Source organism: Botryllus schlosseri, chromosome 15 (genome assembly GCF_051294905.1).
Source record: "Botryllus schlosseri isolate E-star chromosome 15, Bs_hap1, whole genome shotgun sequence".
Lineage (NCBI taxonomy): Eukaryota > Metazoa > Chordata > Ascidiacea > Stolidobranchia > Styelidae > Botryllus > Botryllus schlosseri.
The window spans coordinates 10,484,242-10,501,950 of record NC_137250.1 but is presented as its reverse complement, the minus strand read 5'-3'; the positions used below and the strand labels follow the sequence as shown (position 1 = coordinate 10,501,950).

The following is a 17,709-nucleotide window of genomic DNA, read 5'->3' as shown; positions in this document are numbered from 1 at the left end:
CGGCGTAGCCATGGACTTGGGACCTATTTTTGCTAACATTTTCGTAGGATATTACGTGTGCGAGCTTCTCTCCCAGCGTGAGTCCATCAAACCATTGTTGCAGATGATACATTTGTCATATTCAGGAATACATCGGAGTGTGATCAATTTCTCATTTGCTTAAACTCGCTTCACCCAGCCCTGCGATTCACAATCGAAAAAGAACGCAATAACTCATTGGACGTTTTAGTCGAAAAGCACAATACCAACCAATTTGAAATATCTGTCTTCAGGAAACCGACATACGGGCTTTGAACCTTCGTTGGAATTCATTTAGTCCTCGACGCAGAAAAATCAACCTCATAGGCACCCTCGTGCATAGAGCGTTGATGATATGTTCGGGTAACAAACTGAGTTTAGAACTTGACAACATCCGCAAAATCTCATTTGATAACGGTTACCCTGAACACGTCATCAACACCGCGGCATAAAGAGGGAATTACCGCAATTCAGCGCAAAAACGTCAACAGACCCCACCGAACGAACAACCGAAGATGTTTAATTGTTTATAGCCATCTACCTTGGATTGGTCCTATTTCCACTCGATTTAAAAAACAATTGATTTCCGCGGTCAGAGTGTTACCACACAGTGAAAACTTACGTGATTTTTACGACAACGCAACTGCTCCCTTCAACACGTAAAGACGTGCTTCCTGCACTTCAACAGACTAATGTAGTGTACGAATATAAGTGCCACTATGTGATTGTGGCTATACGTAGGAAGAACGTCGAAGCGTTTGCACGAACGCATAAACCAGCTTGTTCCTATATTTATCAGAAAACGTTCATCACGCTGAGTGAAAAGCTCACCCTGGACTCATCCGCTCAAGCTCGACACTGAGCGTTCAGAGGCCATAAATTGGGCCATTGGCAAATTGGCAAAATATGCTGGATAACCCCGCTTGTGCGAAAAATTATCGAGACGACAGATTTCGCGTCATCGGGAGGGGCCGCTCACACTTTCATCTGTGTGCCCTGGAGTCGACCTTTATCAAAATACATCAGCCTAAGCTTTGTCTACAAAGGGAGTTCGTGTGCCATCTTAAAATAGTACAGTGAACGTTCTCTTATTTGAGATCTCATTTCATGCTGGTGACGTCATATTTTGTGCTACGATTGTTGATATACAATGCTCTTTCCGATTCTCTACTAGTTGCTGACGATTACCCCTGACGAGTGTCAGCCGACAATATTCGGGTTCATTTCGATATGAATAATGAATATACTATATTCAATTGTATATGTTTTGTATGTTACGATACAGCCAATCAAAGTTTCAAGGCTTCAACAGTGAAGATTAGTATCGAAACTAGAATTCTCGTTGATAAATTACGTTCAGTGACGAGGAGCGTATAATTTCAATACTCGAAAAAATCGTCTTTTACTACTCGACTCGAATCATTAAAATTAATACTTGATTCAGATTCGAGTACTCGAATCATTGTGACCAGCCCTACTCACCACGCGTGAGGCAAGGTGGGTTAATGTTTCACACATCGATCAAGCCTTCCGACACATGCCACCTTTTTGTCACCTGTCCTTTTATATCATCCTCTTTTACTTTTCATAAAGTGTGCATGCCTCCTTTTTAACATCGCCTAGGCCAGGTGAGTCCATGTCGTTTCGACACCTTTCTATCTTTCAATGTATCGCAGTCTTGTGGTGTATTGAAATGATGAAAATATTAGCAATAAATTGAATTGAATTGAATCATTGTGCAATATGCAGCTGCCACCGTTTTCGATACTTGATTCTCAGGAAACTAGTCCAACGCCGTGGTAGGTACGCTCCACTGCAATAGGCAGATGAAAACTTGCGATAGGTCGTTCAGAATCGATCAATCTACAATTAATTGCAGTAAAGGGGCGTTCTATAGATGCGTCATGAAAGAATTGGCAGCCACTCGTTGCCAAGATGAGAAATGCACGGTTTACTATCACCGAATATACCACGTTACTTACGAGTTACCTATACAAAACTTTGTTATATATAGAGCCTTCGATTGAATTAGACTAGTCGACGGTTGATGGCCGCCGATTAGATGTTAGTGTTCAGCTAAACTCCTGAGTCCCCTAAACGTTTAGGATTTGCTGAAAACAAATAGTAGGGTTGCCAGAGGTGGTCAGTAACGAAGTAGTTCTACTTTTTAGAAGTACTCAAGTAGTTTTACTCTACTTCGGGTACTTACTCGAGTAGATCTTTCTTTCGCTACTTCTTCTACTTCGTAATATTTTGTGAAGTACTTACTTACTTTTCGCTACTTTCAGTTTGTCAAGTAGAAGTAGTTTAATCCCCCAATAAGAAAGATAGCCTAAGGAATTTCGGGGCTGTTTTCACGTAGTACCAACATTTAATTTTCATATAAGACATGTAATACCAAGAATTTCCGTTGTGCTTTGCGCACAGTAGATATGGAGTGACATATATGATCGCTGAATATAATTTAGATACCGGGAGCGTGGTTCCGTTCACAAGGCATTGTCGCCTATATCAAATATTTCATCACAGTAAGTATGACCCCCATAACGTTCGAAACTGCTGAAACTGCTGATGTTTAATGTTTCAGTTCTATTGTCTGGAAACATACACGATGAAGTATAAAAGCAAGTGCAGTAATGTCTTATATTTTCCGAAAATAAAGCTATGGACTTTATGGCATTTTTACGATCTGCCATATTTTTAATTAACGTATACTAATCGCGTAACGTGTTAAAGCCGTATCCGACACAACTTCTCCATATTGCTCTTCGACTGAACTAGGGGCCTTATAATATGGGGGAGGGCGCCATACCATGATATTCTCTAAAACTGGGTGTTCGAGTAAACAAAGAATTACCATCACATTTCCATATTAATAGTATCATTTACATCCTATGATGAGGACGTCTGCTTATTCTGGCAAAAAATGACACCTCCAGGGATGCATCAATATGAATCAAGCTCTCTACACCTTCCGCATAGCTCCATTTGCAGCTTTTGACAGTCCATACGAACGAATTACGATCGTTTTCACAACTACCTAATTACTTGAGTAGATTTAAAGTCAGTCAATTCTACTTCTACTTCAAGCAGTTTTAGGTGGCTTATGAAAGAAGTACTTCGGCTCGTATTTGGGTAGATTTTTTCGTCGCTGCTTCTACTTCTACTTGAGTAGCTTTCTTGACTACATTTTTAGTTAACCGACGACGAAGTGGGAAAAATTTACCATTATATTTCATGATTTTCACCCGGTATTGCAAATCTGAAAATTTTGACAAAGTGTCCTCTTTTCAGATTTCCAAAATATGGTAATCCTATATTGTAAGAGAATCTTACTCAGGCATGAGGTAAATAGTTTGCGCCAGTGCTCTTCAACCGGGTGTTTCGTACACCCCAGGGTGTACCATAATTTTGAAAGGGTGTACCACTCGGATGGTGTGTACTGGGGTGTACCAGATCCGCATTATTACGAACCGATGAGACGATGACTATAGCTATCACAATAACTACGTCAGTATTTTATGCTTCAGAACAGGTTTACTGGATGTGCAATATCGTACAATGTTCATATCAACTGTATGCAGCTTGTAAATTATATTCCTTTTGTGATGTCATTAGCAAATGTTTCTCATTTAACGTTGGTAATGGACTTATTATTTCCTTTTTGAGTAGAACCGGGTGGAGTTAGCATGTGTTCAGCTTGCCATATATGTCTATAATGATTCTCGAGGAAGATATTTCGAATTGGTGCTTCCTGCGGCAAGCTTAATAATAGCGCAGAATACATGATTGCGCAGCCAGGGAGTCTCGAGGGTCGAGATTGCGAACCACTGTGTTAGATGGTAGTCCGGTAACCTCGAGCCCTGATTCGTATTTAGAATTTCCTATACGTTGCAGCCTTGCTGAAATGTTCACCCTTATTTCGATTAGGCCAGGGGTGCTCAACCGGCGGACGTACGGTCAAATTCAGCGTAAAACCATAATTATCCGACCGTCTACACCAGTGGTTGCCAACCTTTTTAGATGTCGGAGCCTCATTTCAAGCATCAGAGGTATGAATGGGGCCGCATGAAAACACGTACAGGCGACTGATAAGAAAAATTTAAAGGTAGCTTGCCTACCTCTGGATCTCACCATCCAGCTATAATTCAAAAGCATGCACGATTGCACATAGACGTCTATTGGTACTATGTCGGTTATTTAGCACTGATAGGATAGATTGGCGATCGCTACACATTGAAATAAACTGAAAATACGTATCATTACTACAACATACTATTATATCGCTATGTGATAGCTCTTCAGTCTTCATACATCATAGCACCTAAGGCACAAAGTTGAGGGAGATTATGCGCCAAGTAATATTGGACTTATTGCGAGTTATACTTGACTATGAGACGGTATTTTGATGTTGTGTCGAAATTTACTCTTCACAGAGACGATATATCTAGGTCTATATGGCCAGCAGAACTCGAGATATATCCTTGTCTGACTGGTATTCATCCATGCGTTGAACGATAGTCTGCGAGAATTATTTTCCAGTTTTCAGAAGCGGACTTGGACCGCTTTAAATATAAGTAAAATCATTCATTTTAGCATTCATATACAGAACTTAACTGAACCTAGTCATAGAAACAAGCAACATCTGACGTCAATTGTATTTAGTGGCATATTTAGAGGTCAATCGGAGCCGCATGCGGCTCTTATAGCCGCGGTTGGGAATCACTGGTCTACACATATTCAAATTAGCGTGTGTTGGCGGCCGTCATATTATGCAACCATTCGTTGCTGGTTCGAGTCTCGGCTCTGCCATGTTTCTGAGTGTCGGAGGTTTATCTGGGCTTCTCATCGCTGACCCCGCTGTTAACGCAGCGTATTGAAAAGCCTAGAAGCAGAGTTAGCCGAGCTCCAAAGTCGGAAGCAGAGTCCTGAAAGTTGACGCACCTAAGCGAGGGAAAATGAAGAGTGGGAGTGCGCGTGCAAGCGAAAGTCGTCCTCATTACCCAAAGCAAAGACACCGAGCTTTAAGAAATGCACTTTCGTGGCGCACAAATCCTAAACAGGCGATAAGCGCCACTGTCGTTGATCCGTAGTAGTAATAATAATAATAACAATACAAGCAATCCTGATGGGAGGTCAAGAAATAACAACATACAACAAAGTGATTAATAAAAACCGGAAGATGCATCATCATTAAATTTGTGCCCAAATTTTCGAAGACACCCCTCCATCATCTCTACGGGTTAATTTGATGACGTGAGCTGCGAATGAATAAATGTTTAACAGTAATATGTGAAACTACCAACATTATCAATGAAATCCATTCAGAGGGCAAAATTTTCGCGCTCCGCGCGACTATGCTCCCGTAATTCTGGTATCTTTTCCTGACATTTATACTCGCGATTTTAATACATATATTACATATTGTAAGGCTGCTGGGATGTTTTGCTTGTGCAATTAGAAAATTTACACAAGGCATATCTCAAGAAAATTAGTGAAGGCACAGAACACCGAAAGGGCTCTCCGCGGTGCCGCAAAGTTCCCAGTAGCCAATTTCATATGAGTATTTGTCGTCCATGGGCCATGGCGACTCCCCGCTGGAATGCGGACGTATTGTATATGTAGTCGAAACGCGACTTTCGAAAGGTTGAAAAGCACTGGTTTACGCTACTTCTGCAAATATTCTACAGCTTGGAAGGAATATTTAATACCTGATATTTATTTATGAGCTGGAACCATTGACTTGAATCTGGGGTACGTGGATTTGAGACTTATTCGTGAGCAGAACATCTGCACACTTTCATCATTTGATAATTCGTTGGTCGCGTCATTATTATGCAAAGACTACTCCAAATCGTTTCGACGCCTTCCTATCTTTTTTTGTGTCGCAATCTCGTGGTGTATTGATCTGATAAAATTGTTAGTAAATTGGAATGAACTGAACTGTATACAATATATGTAGCCTAGGCTACTATGTCATTTTGTCCGTCTCCAACATCATTCTGCCTTTCAAGTGCCGGTGTTGTCATTTCCAGCTCCCCTATTTCAAGGAAACTAATTGCAAAGCGTTCGGCTATGATGCAATGGTGCATCTTCTACTGAAGCTCTATTTTGGCATCATGACGAAGCAGGGCCGTAACTGACATACGTAAGACAAATAATGATTTTCTGAGACAAACCAAAGCGTCCTAAAGGGGAAGCGAGTGGCGCAGCGTGCTAAACGACATCGTCACGACACCAACGGTAGTTGGTTCGAGTCTCGGCTCTCCCATGCTTCTATGTGTCGGAGGTTTAACTGGACTCCTCATCCCCGATCCCACTGTGAATACAGCGCCTTCAAAAGCCCAGCGGAAGAGAGAGCCGAACTCAAGAAAGCCGGCAACAGAGACCAGACAAAGTACGCAAGAAAGCGGAAAGACCTCAAAAACACGACCTTATGAAATTATACTGTGCGGGCGCAAATGATCCAAGTGTTGATAAGCCCAATTGTCTTAATAAGACAAAAAACGTATTCACTCGATGTAAGCAGACTATATGTATAGCTTTACTAAGCTGGCAGTGATTGCTAGAACTTCAATTGTCTGCAACACTAGTCAACATTCAGAATTGTGCTGACAATCGTCGCAGATGGCTATGATGATTAGGGCTGGACACAGTGATTCGAGTACTCGAATCTGAGTCGAGTATTGATTGTGATGATTCGAGTCGAGTAATAAAAGACGATTTTTTCGAGTACCGGAAGCACAATGATTCGAATACTCGAATCTGAGTCGAGTACTCTGATCCGAGTCGAGTATTAATTGTGCTGATTCGAGTCGAGTAATAAAAGACGATTTTTTCGAGTACCGGAATTATACGCTCCTCGCAACTGAAAGTTAATTTATCAACGAGTATAATAGTTTCGACAGTAATTTCCATTGTTGAAGCCGTAAAACCCTGATTGGTCGTAACGTAAGATACGAAACATAGTACAAAGCTATGAACGTTACTAAAACTAGCAGATTTCCGAAGTCATGATCGTGCCACAACATTGTCACCAAGTGCAATAAAATCGGCATGGTCGAAATAATACCAAAGTATCTTTAATGTGAAGGATAGCCTTGAAACATTGATTGGCCGTGTCGCAGCATACGAGACATAGTACAAAGCTACGAACGTTACTGGAAATTACACATTTCCGAAGTCATCATGATCATCCCGCAACATTGTCAAGAAGTGCAATGAAATCGTAGTGGTCGAAAACATGCTAAAGTATCTTTACTGTGACGGATAACAGGCATCATATTCTTTGTGGTCGCATAAAACGTACATATTTGAACTTTCACATATTACATTCTGTGATGACGTCATAATGAGTGATACTTGATTACTCGACTCGGCTCGAGGCATATTACGTGATTCAGAATCGAATCACTCAGGTACTCGATTTTGCCCAGCCCTAATGATGATACCACAAATGCTATTCGGAAACCACAATCAAGCATTGTCGCGCGGCAGCCATTGTCGCGTGCTTATGACTATTCCACGATTGACATGACACAAATTAATCCAAAACCCACTTGAAACTTCACAGAACTCTCAAATCGGTACGTACTTTGGCTCAAAGCAACACCCAATTCAACTCAAACAATACAAACTTCAGCAACTAATTACATTGATGAAGATTCAACTTCCAAAAAGATACTTTACTTTTGGAATACGTAGTTTGAAATGCAGATTTTAGCTAATTTGGCTGCCAAAATACGATAGATGCAATATTAGAGCAAAATGACTTGGCAAATAGCGTCATGAGAAGCAAACTTATACTTGATTACCATGAAAACGTTTGGAAGACAGAAGTATGACGATATACTAGCCCTCACTGACCCCCTCCCCGTTCAAGTCTGGTTATGCTGGGGTTACCATATGTCCTCAATGTCCTCTTTTTGGGGAATTTGTCAACTTATTCTAGAAAAGTATTAAAATGCGACGCAGCGACGCAGCGAACGCCAGAGTTGGCAAGACAATCAACGAAAAAAGCGGCGCCACGGGTATTTTGGGAGTTAAGATGGGGAAAGATGACCTTGTTTTTAGTCAACACCACAAAAGTAACGTGAAAAAGCGTGAAATTCGGGAGTCGATTCAAAGTGATGACTTTTTTTAGTCAACACAGTACTATTGGTCGGTTTTCTTTTCCGGTACCAAAGCTTTCAGAAAATTCGAAAAGTATCCTCTTCTTAGTACATGGTAACATGGTAACCCTAGGATATGCATTTGCAAAGAATTGATAACAATGTAATAAAAAGGCATAGGGCATAACCAGGAAATGTAAAAACTGAAGTTTAGTGACCGCGACGGCGCATATTTCGATATTTGTGCATGTTAGCTAGCTACACATTATAAAGAGGATGGGGTAAAAACTCTAACGCTTGATCCATCTTCTCTTTCGACCAAGCCATCCAAAAGTGCCGCTGCAGTACTAGGCACTGTTTCTTCGATAGGCCGAATTGTGACATCTTCCTGTAAATTTAGTAAATGCCTTTTGTATCATATCACTATAATAAGCCGATACGGATTATAGTAGAAACATCCCTGAGAGGATAATTAGTTGCGCTGCCATTAAGCGCGTAGTGTTGTCTATGTCCATGTCCAGTACCTCAAATTATGTACGTTTGGAATATAGTTTGATAATTTTGGCATCGTCATGAATTCATATTTATAGACTCGACTTAGCCATGTAAAACGCTTCAGTCGGGCTTTATTTTTGTCAAACGGAAGTCGCAAAACAAGCAGTATCAAAACAAAAAGGTTTCTGACACTTCGGATCACAGGCTTCACTACCCAACCAATGGTCGGAAATCATGAGTGACTTTAATAATTATTACCTAAAAACAGAAGATTTTGACCTAAAAAATCAAAATTATGACATTGTTTACCTTAAAAAACTTAATTTAGACCAAAATTGACCTAACGTATATGCAAATTAGGTGTTTTTCCACATAATGTTAGAATTGTGCTACTTTCTGGTTCGAACTGTCTGTCCTTACGAAGTAGTTATGCCTGAAAAAACTTTATAGACTCAAAAACCGACATATTTGTTCATGAAAAAACTTGATTTTAACGAAATGTGGCCCTTTGAAGAATTCTAGTAGTTACATCATGTATTATGGTGGAAATAATTGAATTCTGTAGTAGTACAACGAAACATACTTTCCTACATTCTCGGGTAGAAAGTGTCAGTCCTTACTAAGGAGCTTGCCAAGAATGGAGAAAGAACGTTCAACAGTAGCAGTTGTTGACTGACAACACTATGTGCGTACACTTCTAGTGACACACCGTGTTGCTTCATTCTAACAATGGTGTCTACATCACGATTTTTTCATAATGCGCTTCTTTATATAAGAACCATGCAATGCCCACGCAGTCTTGCTCAGTAAGGATATTGCGGTACGTTGTGCATAACATCATGTCAACCTATTTATTTTTATTTGAATGTTCATGATTCACAATGAGCAGACAATGAGCCGTCTACAACGGTAGGCCTATGAAATAGGCTACAAGCTGTAAAATGTCCAATGATAAGTTCCGCAACAGTGCAAAATCTATGATACAAACGAAATGCAGGTTGTAAAAAAATTTTGACTTTGTTTACAATTTTGACATTTTTTTTACCTATCGCTACAATTTTGATTTTTTTTGACATGTCAAAATAAATGCTCTGATAATCAATATAATATGAAAAATTATCCACCCGGCAATGAAAAATTAGGAAAGGACTGAATTTAGTCCTACATATGTATGTATTGTACGTATAGATGTGGAGGCCTTTTCCACCATGTCTGTTCAGTCACAAAGCTATACGTTCCTATTGGAAACCGTGACACAATCTATCAGTTATTGAACAAGGAACATGCAGACATCTTTCAATTGCAAGTTAAAGAGGAATGGAATTTGGTATATGCACATTAAACTAAATGCAGTCTGGGAGCTACATGATGTAACGAAAGGCATGAGCAATCAGCATTGACAACAGGAAAATGCCTTGCAACTGCGCTAAATTTAAAAATTAGGGATCTATATCACAGGCTGATTACTACTTTCGCGTGCTGAGATCATCCGATTCCTAATCGCTTAATATCATCTACTTCCTAATCGCTGGATATCACATATTTCCTAATCGCTGGATTCATTAATCCATAGATCGGCTGTAAATCCAGATTTGTTCACCTTTCACGGACCCCTTGGATAGTAGTCTGCGGACTCCCGAGGTATTCACGGACCCTAATTTAAGAATTCTGCTTTGCACACATGTTTTGCCGCTTAATACGAACTCCTGTCGATTCTTGTTGACATTTTTATCAAAAACTTTCATAAAAATTCTAAATTTCCGAAAAGCCTCATTTTTGGCGTTTTCCAAATTTAATTTTTGCCAGTTTTGGAATTTGTTCCTGAAGTGCCAAAAAGAGCAATGCCTGAATATAGGTCTACTCACACCAGCCTTCTGACACATGATTGCGCAATCATCGAGTTTCTCCGACTTTAGGGTCTTGGTCAAACAGACGCGACTTGTGCAGTACAGATGCATCTAGAATGTAATAAGTGTGAAACCGTAAACAAACCAAATTTCCAACACCGCGTAGGACTAACATTCCTGTATACCAGTGGTGAGCAAACTTTTTCTCTCGACATCCGCATTCAGAATTATAAAATAGGCAAGCTATCACGATTATAAGCCCAATCATAAAGGCGTGGCCCTTTTACTGCCGAACCCGCGGTGGTCAAAGCAGTCGCGATCAGAAAATGGACACGCGCGCGTGATAGAGAGTGAATTAAGAGTGGGACTTGTGAGTATGCAAGGATGATACTGAGAAGTCGTCCCCGAACCTCAAGAAAACAAAGGACTTGAATGTGTCACAAAGAATATAATACCAGTTTTACACGACATTATAGATAATTTGGAATAAACCCGAATATTTTCGGCTGGCACTCGTCAGGAGTAAACGTCAGCAGGACCTTGGGAAAGAACATTGTATATCTACAATCGTATCACCCAATATGACGTCACCGGCATGAAATTTCTAATATTCGAGGCGATGAGATCACTTAAGCCTAATGTACTATTTTTAGATGGTACACGAACCCCTGCCGTTGGCACAAACTAGGTTGACGAATTTTAATAAAAGTCGACTCCAAGGTGCACAAATGAAAGGGTGAACGGCCTGTGCCGACGACGCGAAGCCTATCGCCTCGATAATAATTTATCGCAGAAACACATTTCTTTGACCGTGCTTATTTGATTGCATCTTGTGACGATGCTGTGAGTTGATAACAACTTCACAGATAGGTTGTTTCCACAAACGTGCGAGGCGTTACTTGTTTCGTATGCAGCGATACGACACCAGTTGAGGCTTCAAAGCTTCCACAGTGGAGAACACCATCGAAACAAGAATTGTCGTTGATAAATTAATTATAAGTGGCCAGAAGCGTATAATTTCAATACTCGAAAAAACTCATCTCCCACCACTCGACTAGAATCATTGAAATTAATGCTCTATTCAGATTCGAGTACTAAATACATTGTTCACAGCTCTACCAGTGATTGGAGTGATGACACAATATCGCGGGCGAGCGGTAATAATGTTACACATCCTCGACATATGTTGTCTGGTGACAGCTTCAAGTAACATATAATAATAAAAATTCCAAGTTCCACTGAAATGTGTTCGCATATTTAATTCTAACCTGTCGTAACATGGTGGCAGTAGCGTTGGGACCCCGGGAAATCCCGATCCCGGGATCCCGGGATTTGAAGCAATCCCGATCCCGGGATTAACCCCAATGAAATCCCGGGATTTGTGAACAGCATCTACCAAGGCTTACGTAGTGTGATGTGTCATTTTTTGGTAATAAAGCTGTGTCAATAACTAGACAGGTTGTCTAAAACATTGTTTCTTAACCTTACGTCCCTGCAGTGCCCCTTTTCGAAAATGGTCAACGTCTGGCGCACCCACCCATATTTTAAGAATATTTCGCCAACAAATTACGAAACCGTCTAAGCGATCATACTCTTGATCAGTGGTTCCTAACCAATTTGAATGTCGGAGCCGCATTGCAAACTTCAGAGTATACGTATATAGGGAGCCGCATTATTATTATTATTATTAATGATGAGTTTTAAGTGGCGCGTGTCGCCGTTTCCGGCCTTGTGCACCACCGACAAAATATGTTATCAAGGATCGAGTTTTGGTGCTCTGGGACATAGGCTTATAATAAATTTCAAACTATATAAACTTTCAAACTATATATACAAGTTACATGCAATAATAAACTCGGCGACCGGCGTAAATAATTGCGGCATAGTAAGTAAATTGGTTAAAGTAAGCGGTACATTGAGCGTGGTACATGCGTCGGCAAGAAATGTTCGGTGAAAGTCGTATTTTTCGCAATGCAAGAGTATGTGGTCAACCGTGTCGGGGACGTAACACACATTGCAAAGGGGGGAGTCGGCGCATCCTATTTTGAATAGGTGAGCCGCCAGGCGACAGTGACCGGTTTGGAGGCGAAACAGGATTTTTTCAAATAGGCGATTTCGGCAGGAATCTGGCGCCTCTGTTGCTATAGATGGTCGCAACATCCGGTAGTGGTGCCCTCTCTCCTCTGCAGTGAACTCGGCCTGCCATTGGTCTCTGCAGAGCTTTCGGGTGACCGCTTTTGCCTCTGATAAGGTTACGGTTGGGATATCGATACCGGGTTCCCGCGATTGACATAGGGAGCCGCATGAAAACACCCGATTAGACTATATACTGATAACGAAAATTCTAAAGGTAGCTAATAACCTACCTCTATATCCCACCATCTAGCAAACTCAAAAGCATGCACATTGCACATGCACATAGATTTCTACAGATTGTATATCTGTTATTTTAGCATTGGTAGACGCAGATTGGCAAGTGCTATACATTGAAATAAATTGAAAATGTATATCATTACTTAACATACTATTTTGTTGTTATGTGATTGCTCTTCATACATTCCAGCACTTGATACACAAGTTTGCAGAGGATTATTCTATGAAAAATATTGGACTTATAGCAATTTATAGTTGACTATGAGCCGTTATTTTAATGTTAGTGAAATTGTGTCGTAATTTACTCTTCAAAAAGACGATATATAAAGGTCTACGAGCAGCAGAACTCTGTTTCTCTGTTTTCAGAAGCGGCCTTGGACGGCTTTAGAGATATCTAATATTGCTCATCTCAGCATTCATATACAAAAATTGTCGGTAACTATTTATAGAAACAAACAACAACTGTCGTTCATTATATTTTTGTGGCATATTTAGAGGTCACTCAGAGCCGCAAGAAGGCTACCTTGGAGCCGCGGTTGGGAATCACTGCTCTTGATGCTCTCATGTTTGGAGTCAATATTACAAGGAATAAATGTTGTTTATGTAGCTTGTATTATGCGTATTTTACTATTTTGCTAATCCCGGGAAATCCCGGGATTGAGAAGCGACAATCCCGGGAAATCCCGATCCCGGGATTTCAAATTCGATCCCGAAGTCCCAACCCTAGGTGGCAGATATGATACGTGATTCCAAAACTGGAAATTTAGGATTTATATTTCTCTAGCAAAGGTATATGGTTAATGTCGGGCTCGTGACTCGAGGTCAAGCAAGAAGAAATCTCTGGTATATGCTTCTGTCAGTTCTAATCACGTGAAAATCATTCAGATTGAATAAATGTACAACCTGTCCAGGATCCGACTTGAATGTAAATGATTCGAAACTGAAGTAGGCCGCGTGCGGATCGCTGTAATAGCTGGTGAAATTCTCGATGCGGAAAGTTTCATCGACGATGCAACTATAATTGAGCGCAAAGTATTCTGAATCATCTCATTTTCACCAACGCTGTATGCAACTTCCTGGATTGTGCTAACTCACCAAATGGAAATGAATAAATTATACGGACCGTACGTCGGAGCTCACATCATATCGATCCCAGCCCTCAAAATATTTTTACAACAATGAATAGGGCTGGACAAAATCGAGTACCTGAGTGATTCGATTCTGAATCATGTATTACGCTTCGAGTCAAGTCCAGTATTCTATCATCACTCATTATGACGTCACAATGGAATGCACCATGCCAAAGTTCAAATATGTGCATTTTATGACACCACAATGAACATAATGCCTGTTATCCGTCACAGTAAAGATACTTTAGCATGTTTTCGACCACTACGATTTCATTGCACTTCTTGACAATGTTGCGGGATGATCATGATGACTTCGGAAATGTGTAATTTCCAGTAACGTTCGTAGCTTTGTACTATGTCTCGTATGCTGCGACACGGCCAATCAATGTTTCAAGGCTTCAAAACTATAATTCTCGTTACTGAGCCTATAAGCAGTACTCGAAAAAAATCGTCGTACTCTACTCGACTCGAATCATTGAAATTAATACTCAATTCAGATTCGAGTACTTGAATCGTTGTGCCCACCCCTGATAATGAAATATAAGACACTTCTTAAATTACGATGCAGCTGATACATTCACCATGACTATTGACGATTTTGTGCGCAGTTATTTATGTGACTAGTTGGTTTTGCTTGGATAATTCCCATAGTTATCTATATAATAAAAAAAACATAATAAACACATCTTCCCCAAGCAGTGGTGGCCCTACGACTGGGGGGTGGGCGAGACTTCCGGGGAGGGGGCTATAAGTATGTAATCGCAGCCTCTTGGGGGCTCCGCCTAAGACCCCCTTGCGCATCTATTGTTACCAACTTAATATTAGTGCGCCATATGGAGCGGGATTACGTGATGTGTATATAACACGACTTTGAAACAGGTCGGAATGTTGAATTGCCCTAGCTCCTGAGCCTTCTTTTATCATACATTATCATACAACGCACACCTTCATGTCGAAGATGTATGGCATGTAGCGTGAAACAATAGATTAGCAATACAACTGCTGCAGGCTAAATAGACCCACACTAATCTGGAAAGCGATCGGCTGATATTAGTAGTGTGCCAGCGCTTCACGTCAAGGCTTGACCCAGAGGCTCGATATGATTATTGATCATATCTATTATTGCAGGGTTGCAAGGAGAGACTACATTAAGTACCTCTACTGCATGCAGGGACTTGATGATTATCGGGATATGGAACTTCTCTAACAAATGCAGAGATTTGATGATTGACCCTAGAGGGGTCCTTCGACCAGGGGGGTGGGCGATCGCCTACCTCACACACCCCGTTATTTTGTGATAGTCATGGTAATTCGGAGGTTTTGCGTTCACAAACGAACCTTGGTAGGTTCAGCACTGTGAACCTTTTTCATTCATTACAATTTTTCATTCATTTTAACATTTTTTTGTTTCAACCACGATCTGAAAGACGCTGGCAGCGCTAAAAGAATTTCATCACCTAGCGAGCATGCACTATGCCAATTTCAAAAAATTTGCTTTGTTAGAAAAGTTTGATCGAAATATTTGTGAATATTCAGTGACGTTTTGTCGCGAGCTTTGTCCACAATTTCACAATGTGCTTAATCAACCGATCAATTATATTCACGTTCGCGTTCACACGGAATCTTTCAAAAAGGTTCGCGTTCACACGAACCAGAAACTTTCAGGGGTTTGCATAATCCCTACTCATAACGATTGAAATGTGATGGATTTGTTGACCAAAAACTGTTTAAACCGAAGGGCATTAAGGGACCATATCCATTTTTGATTGCAACGTACCCGTTTTCTATGAGTGTGTATCTCTGCAGACTATCTTTGCTTCCATCGGGCGCTGCGTAGCAGGTAACTGGGTGCAATTTGTAACCGCGAGACAGGGTTGGGTTACTGTTCGAATCGATGGTCATCTGAAATCAGTCTGATATTTTTCAATGCATATCGAGAAGTTTTAATGATGATATTGACGTGATGAATGTTTGTTTGTCTTATTTGCACAATAAAATCATAGTCGGTAAAGAGACTGCTGATCATGCAACAATTGGCAGTGATATATAATAGCCCAGTTCCGATTATTAGTAATAACTAGGGCAAGTTTTTGCAACTTTTGCAACTTTTTTTACAGCTTCAAAAAGCTTCCTAGATACTCAGAATCTATGTAGAATTATGTTTTAAGCTGTTTGGAGGGATCTTATAGTGCAACTTTTTGCAGCTTTTCTCCATTTTTAAAACCCATTTTTACTACAACTTTTATCGAATATTGCATCAAAATGTGAAGGAATGATTTAAAAATGATACAAACTAGTTCTAGTATGGTTCTATTCTCTTTGATTTTCATAACAAAGAGCCACATGATGAGTTAGCTGCATCTCACTGTGTTATCAATGACACAATGGCTTGCAAGCAAGAAGTTCAACTACCCCTGCCAAAGCACGACCGTGTCCGATCAATATGTAAATATAGTGCTTTAGTAATTCTGTCGTTTAAATTTGAGATAGTTTCCCATTTCACAGACGCCCAGCCGAGACCGCTAAAATTACATTTTCACTGGGTCACCTTATTCAGGCTATTGATTTTGTTAAAGTCGCCAAGAACGATTTTTCCGCAACACCTTGGGTCAAGTTTGCAGACCTATAGGGGGTTTGGGGTGGGTTACTTGACTTGTTTTAGGGGGAGGGGGTTATCGCTATGCTGTTTGGCTTTTTGGGGTGAAATTATTCCTGCATTGCGTAATTTTCTTGCTGTGTACCGGGAAAAATGTCCGTGAAATGGCAAAGAAACAAATTTGACAGTTCTGCAGGAACTAGGTTATACAACGGAACCTTTCGAGTATTTCATATCTTACTAATTCAACAAAAATTATGAATGCAACTTGTTACTGCAACTTTTGTCATAATAAAATGCAACTTTCTCCCGATTTTAGTGCAACAAAAACTTGCCCTAGTAATAACTTATTATTAGTTATGCGAGGATCCTGGCAGCAGAATTTTTCATCTGTAATACTTCAAGATTACGTGAAGTATCAGGAGGTTTTACTTCAGGACAAAGATAAAATTTACCTATAAACGGGCACATGTTAGTTTCATTACACCAGAAAAATTTATCAACTAAACAGACGTAATATCAGAGACTTAGTAATGTCTAAAAAGAGAATGGGAGAGATTTCACAGTTTTTTTAACGTTTGGGGCGTGATTGCACTCTTTAGAACCCCCTGTTTGCTAATCACACATAATAGTAGGCCGCATGTCACTGTATTTATTTATTCAAATATGATGTACTGTTATCATGATAACCCACATTTAATACTCAAAGCACTGTTTTCATAATCATATGTGTATAATATGTTGTGGCATCACATTCCACTGCATAGAGACAAGTGTACCCGTTTGATGTGGGTGTAATCAAACTAGTTGACCTTCAAGGTCGTATCGATAATTCCTGTCTTTGTACCTCCATCATTGCCGTCTGTTTGTTATGTATTTGAGTTGGATGAGAAATAAAGACTCTATCTCACTCTCCATAAATGAAATCGTTATGCCCTAAGCATCAAACGACGAAAGAATGTTTTAAAACGATTACCCGGAATCTGATTATTGATATGGTAGGCCTACACCGCAAGGTAACCTACGCAGATATGAATTGCACAACAAAAGTGTCTACGCAAGTAGTGCCGCTGCGTGCTGTGGGAATTACGGAGCCATGAATCACATATTATAGCCTCGGTCTCACTCTAGATTTATAC

General features: G+C 40.3%; 2 protein-coding genes across 3 annotated transcripts in view; one reads left to right on the top strand and one right to left on the bottom strand.

The window, feature by feature from the left end:
* LOC145457722 (THAP domain-containing protein 1-like) overlaps nt 1-17,709 on the top strand; it is a 474,772-nt gene that overhangs the window by 38,833 nt on the left and 418,230 nt on the right. The gene's annotated exons all lie outside the window — the stretch shown is intronic.
* The window catches only part of LOC145457686 (uncharacterized), a 31,913-nt gene continuing 21,118 nt past the window's right edge, over nt 6,915-17,709 (bottom strand). Inside the window, exons 14-17 of one of the 2 annotated variants that reach the window (XM_080335952.1) lie at nt 15,752-15,876; nt 13,748-13,859; nt 10,490-10,582; nt 6,915-8,517 (exon numbers count right to left, since the gene is read on the bottom strand). In XM_080335952.1, coding sequence (XP_080192078.1) covers nt 8,395-8,517; nt 10,490-10,582; nt 13,748-13,859; nt 15,752-15,876 — 453 coding nt within the window. In that variant the 3' untranslated portion in view covers nt 6,915-8,394. The remainder of the gene's footprint in view (nt 8,518-10,489; nt 10,583-13,747; nt 13,860-15,751; nt 15,877-17,709) is intronic. The other variant, XM_080335953.1, reaches the window with a different exon arrangement.